The 11,300-nt window shown below is 36.5% G+C and overlaps 1 protein-coding gene and 1 long non-coding RNA gene across 4 annotated transcripts; both read left to right on the top strand.

The window, feature by feature from the left end:
* Nucleotides 1-6,164: 6,164 nt before the first annotated feature.
* On the top strand, nucleotides 6,165-8,567 carry LOC142178968 (uncharacterized). 3 transcript variants are annotated; one of them, XR_012707117.1, is made up of 3 exons: nucleotides 6,165-6,302; nucleotides 6,411-6,521; nucleotides 6,787-8,567. It is a non-coding gene; the product is annotated as an uncharacterized LOC142178968 (long non-coding RNA). The 3 variants fall into 3 exon arrangements; XR_012707118.1 differs by lacking the exon at nucleotides 6,165-6,302 and having other exon boundaries at nucleotides 6,356-6,521; nucleotides 6,787-8,000; nucleotides 8,292-8,567; XR_012707116.1 differs by lacking the exon at nucleotides 6,165-6,302 and having other exon boundaries at nucleotides 6,356-6,521.
* Nucleotides 8,568-9,094: 527 nt separating this feature from the next.
* Nucleotides 9,095-9,676, top strand: LOC142178967 (uncharacterized). The gene has a single exon (XM_075248788.1). The coding sequence runs from the start codon at nucleotides 9,095-9,097 to the stop codon at nucleotides 9,674-9,676; it is 582 nt and encodes a 193-aa protein (XP_075104889.1).
* The last annotated feature ends 1,624 nt before the right edge of the window (nucleotides 9,677-11,300 follow it).

The following is an 11,300-nucleotide window of genomic DNA, read 5'->3' as shown; positions in this document are numbered from 1 at the left end:
GCTTGGCACGCACCTGCGGCTGGCCAAGCGCATGTGCTATTATGACAGACCTGATGCTTCAGTAGTTGCTCCAAATTCTCATCTTGGTCTGAGCCTCGTCCGGTTGACACCCGGAGCCCCCCGGAGCCCCGCCCGAACATACCCACGACTTGGAAATCATAAAACGGACTCGTTCGAACTGTCAGAATGCCCAAAATTGCATCAAAACTAAGAATCGCACCCCAAAACCAATTGAACCAAACTTATGAACTTCAAGTTCTTCAATTCACTTCCAATGCGCTGAAACGTACTGAAACTACTCGAAATGACACCAAATTTTGCGTGCAAGACTTAAATGACATTACAGAACTATTTTCGGTCTCAAAATTCCATTAGGACCTCGATAATATCAAAACCTGCTTCAAACCAAATTTAAAGAACTTCTAAAGCCTTCAAAGAACCAACTTTCACTATTATGCGCCAAAATGCATCCGGGTCATCCAAAATCCGATCCGAACATAGGTCCAAGTCTGAAATCATCACACGAACCTATTGAAACCGTCAAATCCCGATTCTGAGGTCGTTTACTCAATATGTTGACCGAAGTCAAACTTAGCCTTTTAAGCCAACCTTAAGGAATCAAGTGGCCCGATTTCAACCCGAACACTTCCAAATCCCGAACTAACTATTCCCGTAAGTCATAAAACAGTAAAAGCATGTACGTGAAGTCTTATTTAGGGGAATAGTGTTCTAGGAATCAAAAATGACCGATCGGGTCTTTACATTGCACGTGGACCATCTTTCATATAAGACTCCACCATTGTAACAGACAGATTTTCAACATCCATAAAAAAATTAGAAACTTCTGGTGATAGTGAGATTGGATGAATAGGTTTTCCATGCTTGAGAGAGTGCTTTCTTTTCATACTTCAACACTTTTTACTCGAAATTAAACTTGACATTTAACAAATTAAAGTTCGAGAATTTCCGATTAAACCCTAACGGTTGTGTATTTTGAAATTGGAAAAGAGAGACAACGTACGTGATATAAATATGTGGAGCACACATGGTATAAACTAATGCTTTAGGGAATGGTGCGTCATTTGGAAAAGAGAAATTGAAGTTATTTTCTTACTATAGAAAAAATGTGGACTTATTAGGCTGAAGTTACATTTCTTTTTGCATTTATCACCTACTTGTTGTCTTTTACCACCTACTTATCTTGTTACATTCAATTTCTCTGAACGTAAAATAGCAAACAGACCTGAAAAGTTACCTTTGCATTTATAGATATTAAATTGATTAGGTGCACACTTTGGCTATATTAACAATCTCTTCACTTGAAAATTTCATAGTCATCCATAGACTTCTATCATATTTCATTAAATTGATATTCATCAATAGCCTTTTAGCTTTTAAAAAAATAATGTCTGATGCTAGCGAAAGTAGGAAGCTTACAATGGATGAACTTATGCAGAAATGGAAGAGTTTAAAATGTGATTGGAATAGTACCGTACCAATGACTAATCTTATGCAGAAGTGGGAGCAAATAAAGGCTGATTGGGAAAGAATCAGACCACAGTTTTTTGCCGATGAATCATTCCAGAACAGGCTGAACTTCGAACGCAGTTGTGAAGGTTATTGAACCTCATTCGACAAGGTTGTCCAGCAGTTTGATTATTTTAAGTTTCCCATCAGGGACGACTATGCCAAGCTGGAAAATATCTTGAAGAGTCTTCCTTATCTTATGGACAGAATAATAATTGAACAAAATCAATTGCGTGATCAATTCAACAAGTTGAAGTTTGATCTCATGAGACTTTGTGGTCTTTTGCCCGAGTATCCTATAATTATCTCTGATTCAGACGATGATGAGATATATCGAGAAATTGAGGAGTACTGTTCTGATGATGAAGATGATACTTAATTTTTTTAATCCCTTTTTTATGTTCTGCTTCTGTGTTTTTGTTAAAGTTTTCTTTTGTTTTGTGTGGCTCTTCTTTTGTTTTGTGTGGTTTTTATCTTGTATTATGTTATATAAATGAAAATATTTGACCTAAAATATTATAAAAATAAGAAAAGTAGACTCTATTTTATCCCAATAAGAAATGTATAATCTAGTTGGTCATACCGGAATAGAATTATCAAACATAATGAAATACAACATATTTGAGTAGTCATATTTCCAGCATAATATACAAAAAACGAAAAACATTTTGAAAAAAATAAATTAAAAGAGAACTTCGTTATTTACACTTTCACGGTATAATATACTGGATATTAAATCTTCACAAATGATAGTTACGGAATAGGATCCACACAGTATCAAAAACTCTTTTGAATAAAATAAAATTAAAAAAATGACAAAATTATGAGAAATAAAAAATCTAGCTAATTCTATTGGAATAGAACGACAAAAATGATGAAATCTGGATAATAAACAGTAAAAATAAACAACTATGTTATTTTACACTTTTCCAGTAAACTATACTGGATAATAACCGTTCACAAATCATATTTCCAACATCACATACATGAATCAAAAAACATTTATCGGAAAGAAACAAAAAAACAAACTTATAAGAAATAACAACTCCAGGATAGAATGATCAAAAATCATGAAATGCAGCAGATTATACAGCTTGTAAAAATAATTGTACAGCAAATTACACTTCTCTGTTATTTTACAATTCTGCATCATAAATAGACTAGATAATAGCGCTTAAAAAAATTGGATTGTACACATTCAGGATAAAATACTGGATGATATCCTTTCAAATGATAGACCTCCAGCCTAATATACAGGAAGCAAAATTTTAAATTCTTTAATTCCAGCAAATTGTTCTGGATACAACTTCTCCGTTGTTTTACACTTCTCCATTATAATATACTGGCTTATAGCGCTTCATAAGTAGCATTTCCAGTATAATATACAGGAACCAAACAAAATAAGAACTCCAGCTAATTATACTAGAATAGCATCAACAAAAATTAGGAAATCGAACTTATTATATATAAAAACACACCATAAAAAATATAAACTCCAATCCATTAATCTTTATTTCAATCAATAAATCGCTTCAAATCCATCAAAACAAAATTGGATTATACACCTCCAGGATAAAATATTGGATAATAACCTTTCAGATGATAGGCCTCCAGCATAATATACAGGAAGCAAAATTTTAAAGTCATTAATTCCAGCAAATTGTTCTAGATACAACTTCTCCGTTGTTTTACACTTCTCCATTATAATATACTGGCTTATAGCGCTTCCGTCATGACCCAAAATCCTTGAAAGGTCGTGATGGCGCCGCACACTACTGTCAGGCAAGCCAACACCAATAATTAGTAAATTCTCATTTTAATATTTTCTGAAATCGTAAATTTCCTTCACTTAAATAATAAATGATGAACTTCACAGAGTAAATAATAAAGTTTTTCGCAAATTTCAATACTGAATAATCACATAATCATCCCAGAACCAGGTGTCACAAGAGCATGAGAATTTACTAGGGAACAAAATAAAATACAATAAGTGTCCGGAATACAAATTTGGACAGAAAAGAAAATACAATTACTCTGAAGGAGACTCTGCTGGTTGCGGATCGTCTCACAAGATGCAACTCACCTAAGTCTCCGTATCAACCACGCTGCTACACTCACAAGGCCACTAGCCATACATGTACATGTACAACAAAATGTACAGCAAGTGTAGTATGAGTACGAAAATAACGCGTACCCAGTAAGTATCCCGTCTAACCTCGAAGAAGTAGGGACGAGAGGTCGACTGTGACACTTACTAGTGGTCCAATAATATCAGGTATAGTAAAGAAGTGAATGAATATGAGACAAAGTAAATATATGAAACAAACAAGTATAAAATACGTGGTATAATTTTCCTCTTTACAATTTACTCAAGCTCTCAACTGGCAAGTTCCCTCTGTAATTGGAGCATATATATTTAGATATAGTAGATTTCATCAAAGATATATATATATATATATATATATATATATATATATATATAGTGGAATTCATCAAAGAGGTTGTCATAATTCAAATCAGGGAAAAACCCTCTGGCCCCCGGGCCCACATCTCAAAATCCCACAAAATTTACAAAACTAGAAAGCTCATTCACTCACGAGTCTAACCGTACCAAATTCATCAAAATCCGACATCGTTTGGTCCTTCAAATCCTTAAATTACTTTCAAAAAATTCCAAGCCCTAACCCCTCATTTTCACTAATTACCATTATTAAACAACGAAAAATCACCATATATACAAGTATTAGGGCTCAAGTAACTTACCTCAACGAAACCCCCTTGATTCCTTCTTCAAATCTCTCCCAAAAGCTCCAAAAACCGAATAGAAATGGTGAAGAATGCACCAAAATCGCGAAGGGTTCTATTTATGGTTTCTGCCAAGGTTTTTCGAACCTGCAGCCATTTTCTTGCACCAGCGCGACCGCACCTGCGCAACTCACTTAATCCCCCAGCTTTTGCACCTGCGGACACCTTTCTCACACCTGCGGACTCGCATCTGCGGTCCCTGGTGCGCATCTGCGAAACCAGCCCAAAATTCTCGTCTTCGCATCTGCGCTCAAGGCCTCGCACCTGCGGGCTCGCAGATGCGGCAAATTCTTCGCACCTGTGTTCCCAGCCTTGGTCCATCATTTACCACACCTGCTCGTACTCCCCACGCACACCAGTGGCCTCACACCTGCGAGGCTTTCTTCTGCATGTGCGAAAATAGCAGTAGCAGCAGCTCCAGCTGCAAATTCCAACTTCGACAAATCCGTTATCCACCCGGAATCACACCGAGGCCCTCGGGACCTCAACCAAAAATAATAACAAGTCATATATCAACATTCAAACTTAGTCAAACCTTCAAATCACTCAAAACAATATCCAATCATCAAATTACACTCGGATTCAAGCCTAAAAATTTCTAAATTTCCAAATTCGGCAACCGATGCCAACTCAACCAAACCACGTGCGAATGACCTCAAATTTTGCACACACATCACAAATGCCACTACAAACCTACTCCAACTTTCGGAATTCTATTCCGACCCCGATATCAAATTTTTCACTGCCGACCGAAATCGCCAAATTTCTAATTTCGCCAATTCAAGCCTAATTCTACCACGGACCTCCAAATCACATTTTGGACGCACTCCTAAATTCAAAATTACCTAACAGAACCATCAAAATTCAAATCCGAGATTGTTTATATATAGGTCAATATTCGGTTAACTTTTCCAACTTAAGTATCTACTTAAAAGACTAAGTATCTCAATTCACTCTGAAACCACTCCGGTCCCGAACCAACAAACCCGACATAACATAATATAGCTGAATAACATATAAAGAAGTAGAAATGGAGAAAACGAGGCTATAACTCTCGAAACGACAGGCCGGGTCGTTACAATAATGAAGTTGTGACCCAAATTGAAAGTTTTGGTGTTCTAAATTTTGTTAAAATTTGATAGTTGGGAACTGTTTGAGCAACTTTGGGGGAAAATTTTAGAAAAAAGTATTTTTTAGCTTACAAAGAGACTGTTTATTCATAGTTGTAGTGTTTTGAAGATTTGTAAGTTTTGCGATAGACGAGGAATACTTGTCTAAGTAACACCTGCAAATTACTTCTAAAAATGAAGAATTGCAAGAACTTGAAAAAACGTGAACAAACATTGATTCAAATTCCAAAGTGATATCCCTTGTTTATTGTTACTACAAAAAGTATTTTTACCGGCAATTATATAGTGGCCATAACTTTATTGCCGCTAAATCATTTGATAATTGCAAGAATTATCGGCCATTAAACATTAGTAGCTTGAATGAAATGGACCTGAATAGAAGTGTTAATAGATAAAGAGGACTCGTATAGCCGATTCTAACTTACTTGAGATTGAGGGTCCGGATTTCTCCTTCCTTTTGTTTTGCTTGATATTTTATTTTACTCGAGAGGAAGGTAGTGTAGGAGGTTGTAGCTCAAGTTGACAAGCTCAGACCTAGAAGGAAAATGTAGTTCCAACGAGGGAAATCAAAGATGTGACCTTTCAGTCAACAGGCCAGTTGCACTACCAACTAGGCTGAGGTTGCCCCCCGCTTCCTCCACATTTTTGCTACTCTAGTTTTAGTTTAGTTTTTTTGGGGGGTGGGGAGTGAGGTGATTGGTGATCACTCTTTAGCAATGCTCTGTTTCTAATTTGTACTATTATAAATTGGGTTTTTGACATCGACTAATGATATCTTCTAGGGGAGCTTTGTCGGAAGAGATTGAGACATTGGTCCATAGACACCCAAGCAAGCTCTCTGTAGGTTCTCCCCTATCCACTATATTTTCTAACTTTCTTTTTGGAAAATTAAAACTAGACAAACATGCATCGCCTCTAAACATCGCATCTTCATTCATTTTTATGCAGATCGAGATATTTACTAGTCAAAACAGAGGGTATCGTGCAGAGACAGCTGTAGTTACTTATTGACGGAATAGGAAAGACTGCGTTGACAAGTAAAAGCTCAGAATCCTTATTGTAAGTTTACTTTCTCTGATCCATTATCTGCTTCATCATGTTCAGTAAAATGGAAATATAAGGTATAATATCTCTCATGGGCACTACTTAAGACATTTTTCCTTGTAAAGATGGTAGCCTTGTGAGGAAAAAGAAGAGAGGGGAAATAGATGGTTTCTACTTTCTAGTGTTATTTCTAAAAAAGACTTTGGTTTAGTCTTTAGAGCTATAAAATTCAGATTGGTCATTGCTGGTGTTTTTGACAGTTAGATTTCTTGTATTCCAGAGTTTTGGGCAGCATAGGAGGGAGCTCATAACTACATAGCTTGCATTGCGGATTCTTTCCATTTTAAGTGAAGAGGAATTCTTATCCAGTACATACCCACTTAATTTGAATAACACCCTTGATAAGCTTGTCATAAAGGTAAAATCCCAAATTTCTCGGAGTTAAATAATGTGGTAAATCGAATGCATATTTATAATCTATATTGAAGTTGTAATGATCAGAATATTGAACCCTTTAAGTTGAACAGGATCTCTATTTGTATTCATCCCCTTTTCAAATTGTTACTTAATCTTGAGGTTCTTTCATTGTGAACAACTGCTGATGTTGCTGTGATTTGTGCCCCTCTGCCCCCAATTTACTAAACGTTTTGGCTTGGAAATTCTCAACTACCGTTACTGAATATTCCGATCAATACAAAGTCTTTCTTATTGGTAAAGACAGATTGACCTTTCACACAGGCTCGTAGAGAGAGCTTGTTGTAACATCATTGATTTTCCTGTTTTGCCCAACACCTACAAATATCTTTCTAAAATTAATTTACTGCAGATTGATGGTTGTAAGAGGAATCTAGGTGAAATTCGGTAAATAAATACATGGTCAGATTCTGAAGAAAGATATATCATATACACCTTTCATTTCTTAAGAACTTGTGAAGATCTATGGGAGTTGTGGTGCACTTGAGCCACGTCTCCTCATTATCCTCATTCTTAGTGATCCTTGTAGTGATCACTAAGTTGATGCTTATTTAGTTATTTCCAAGGTGCTTATAATTGTCTCCCTTTTGAGTTGCCAATGATTTACAACCTACTTGAATCCTTTTGCAGCCTACAAGGAAGCTACACTAGGAAATATACCAACTGTTGCGTGTTATGAAACTGATATCAAACCCTGAGATATTATCTTTTTCATTTCTCCCCATTTTTTGCCCTCAAATCTTAAGAGGCTTCTGCATCTACCCGGTTTCCTCCTAAGCGAAACTAACATCACATGTAACTCCGTAGTGTTTCTGCCAATTACTAATTTGTTTTTAATGTTTGTTACTCTGGAACTAGTATATCCTTAGATAAGTGATAAAAATGGTAGTTTTTCTTATGTTCACATCCGGTGTCTTTTATCTTTGTGACTGGTGAAACTGGAATTGCAAAGTACTTTGGTTTTGGCTTTCTCTACAAAGAAGGTTGTTTGCAAGTGCTCGGGGAGCTACTTTGATTTAGGTATCTCTCTCTCTCTCTTTTCATGTGGATTATTTGGCTCCTTTCCATTACATCCAATCTATAGTTACTCTCATAGAAGTTGAGCTGAATTACATCTGTCTTGTCCAAGATCCAAAGGTACAAACAAACTTATTCATGGTGTAGCTTTTTTACTTTATTATCTCGCCAAGTTGATACTATACAATAGGCTTATTGTACCTTTGTTCCTAATATGGATACATGTGGGTGTCTATATGCTTTTCAAGAATTTGAAGTCCTTTTATTAATTTTTTTATATTATTCTTTTTACAGATCATGAATTATGTCTGAAGATCTTGTCATAAGAGTAAGTGCTGAGCAAGTATAAGCAATTGAAATGTTAAAAGAACAAGTTGAAGAATTAGAGAGACCTACTGTTGTGTTAGTATTTGTTTAGAAATGTTCTCATTTGTACATGCCACAATTCTATCTCTTTATTAGGCATTTATTGGAAGATTGTTATGCTTTGGATGGGTATATTTTTTGGTAATGTTATGCTTCTGTATTTGTAATTGACCATAAACTTTTATGATTATTAATTGTTTTATATATTTTGGATGTATTTAAAATTTAATGAATTGGTTGTAATTTCGGTTGTTCATGCAAGATTGTGACAATTAGTCCATGAAAAACTTCATTGCTAACATCATTTTTAACGAAGGGATTTGTTATAGTAATAAAAGGGTTTTATATACCAGATTAATACTTAACGAAGGAAAATTTGGTCGTTAAAATGAGGCATAACGACCGGATTTTATATCGCCGCTAAAGACTCTTCAACGTCCGTATTGAAATCCGGTCGCAAACTTTTAACGTCGGGGACATCAACGACCGGTGATGACCAAATCTTTTACGGACGTTATTGGTTAATAGCGACCGGATTGGTACTTTTAACGACCATAATTTCCTTCGCTAAAGATCTATTTTCTTGCAGTGTTACCTACTATAGTGTGCGTGTGTTCTATAGGAACTAATAGAGAACCTGGTTCTCTATATAGTTTGACGGACCCTTAAATTCTATCAATTGGTATCAGAGCAGGTTCTTTCTATTAGGCTAACACCTAAAAAGGACCTCAATGGCTACTTCACCAAACTTTAAAGAAGGTCAATCTATCTACAGGCCACCAAGATTCAGTGGCCAATACTATGGATGGTGGAAGACAAGGATGCACGACTTCATCATGGTTGAAGACTCAGCGCTCTGGGATGTCATCTGCGATGGACCCTTCGTCCCTACAAAAACTAGTGGTGACCCAGCAGTAACAGTTCCCAAAACAATAAAAGAATTCAATGATCTTGATCGTAAGGCCATAGAGAAGAACTTTCGAGCAAAGAAAATTCTTGTCTGTGGTATTGGTCCTGATGAATACAACAGGATTTCAGCATGCCAATCTGCTAAGGAGATCTGGGAAGCTCTCCAAACAGCTCATGAAGGGACAACCCAAGTTAAGCAATCAAAGATTGACATGCTTAACACAGAATACGAGCTTTTCAGGATGAAAGACGATGAGTCCATCCAGGACATGCATACTCGGTTCACCTCCATCATCAATGAGCTTCATTCTTTGGGAGAAATCATTCCATGGAACAAACTTGTCAGGAAAATACTCAGTGTTTTACCCAGTTCCTGGGAAAGCAAAGTGAATGCTATCACATAGGAAAAGGATTTGCAGAAGCTAACCATTGATGAACTTGTTGGTAATCTAAAAACTTATAAATAGAAGAAGAAGAAGAAGAAGAAGAAGAAGAAGAAGAAGAAGAAGAAGAAGAAGAAGAAGAAGAAGAAGAAGAAGAAGAAGAAGAAGGATAATGAGAGAAGAGATCCCCAAAAGGGAGAAGAACCTAGTCCTCAAGATGGACAACAATGATTCAGGTGGTGAGGATGCTGATATGGCTTACCTGACAAAACGATTCTAGAAAATGGTTTGCAAAAATGGAGGCATTCCAAAAAGGGGCAGCTCCAGCAAGCCAAAAGGTTATGACCTATGTCATAAGTGTGGTAAGCTAGGACATTTCATCAAGGATTGTCCTCTCCTCAAGCAAAATCAATACAAACACAACACAGACAAAGCAACTAAGAGGAACCCGGTTCCTGACAAACGTTTCAAGAGGAAAAATGCCGCTGATAATGTTGTGAAACAAGCTCTTGCTGCATGGGGAGACTCTTCCAGCGAATCTGAAGAAGATGATGATCAAGGTGACAACACCATGATGGCACTGGAAAGTGAAGAAGCTGAGTATGACTCTATTTTTTCCTTGATGGCATAGTCTGATAATAATGAAGATGACGACGACGATGATGAGGTAAACTTTCTAGATGTTCAAAGAAATCTGAAGTCTTATTCTCCTAAAAAACTAATGTCCTTGGAAAATATTTTAATTGATGCTTATCACAGTCTTATAAATAATAAAAATGCATTAACTGTAGAACTAGGAGACATAGAACATGAGAGAGATGATCTAGTGGTTGTTGTGGTCGATCTAAAAGAGACTATTGTGTGTGTTAAAAAGGAGAAAGAAGCTTTAACTGAAAAGGTTGCTAACATAGAGCATGGGAGAGATGACCTATTAGTAGTAGTTGTAGATATGAAGGATACAATTGAGGAACTAAAATGAGAAGGTAGGCATGATATTCTTCAAAAGGGAAAGGAAGTTGCGGATGAAACACATCTTAGGCTTGAAGATGAGATAAAATCAGTGAAATCTATTTTGTATGTTGAACTCGAGAAAATCAAACAACTTCAGGAAGAACTAGGTAGAGTCAAGAGTAATCTTGAAAAATTACTCAAGTGGACCTGGTCCTCTGAAGCTATAACTGTCATATACATGAACAATGGGGGAAACAGGCAGGGAATCGGGTTTCAAAGGGAAAAAACTCCCTAAAACCCTCATAGCAAGTACGTTATTATACCTGACAACTGGCTCTGCACTCACAGTGGTAACCCTGGGCACTTTAAGTAAACTTATAAGGCCAAGTTTCAGCCTCAACAGAAAAATAAAGTTTTTGCTAAAAAGGTAATTATTGTTAGAGAACCTGGTCCCTCATATAAAAGACGTATGATATTTTCTTGGACCAAAAGAACCATCATTCATCCCTTTCCTCATTACAAGGGACCCAAACTTGTTTTGGTTCCTAAGTATAACATTTAATTTCAATGTGCAGGGAACAGTGAATGGGAGCAGCCAACAATGGTACATGGATAGTGGTTGCTCAAAATACATGACTGGAAGTACAAACGATTTCCTTTCACTGAAGGCCCTGCAAGGAGGGAGTGTATCCGT

Source organism: Nicotiana tabacum, unplaced genomic scaffold, assembly GCF_000715075.1.
Source record: "Nicotiana tabacum cultivar K326 unplaced genomic scaffold, ASM71507v2 Un00105, whole genome shotgun sequence".
Classification (NCBI taxonomy): Eukaryota; Viridiplantae; Streptophyta; class Magnoliopsida; order Solanales; family Solanaceae; genus Nicotiana; species Nicotiana tabacum.
This window is presented reverse-complemented; position numbering and strand designations above follow the sequence as displayed.

Coding starts and splice junctions, on each gene's coding strand:
- LOC142178967 (XM_075248788.1), top strand. CDS start 9,095: ATGGCTACTTCACCAAACTTTAAAGAAGGTCAATCTATCTACAGGCCA.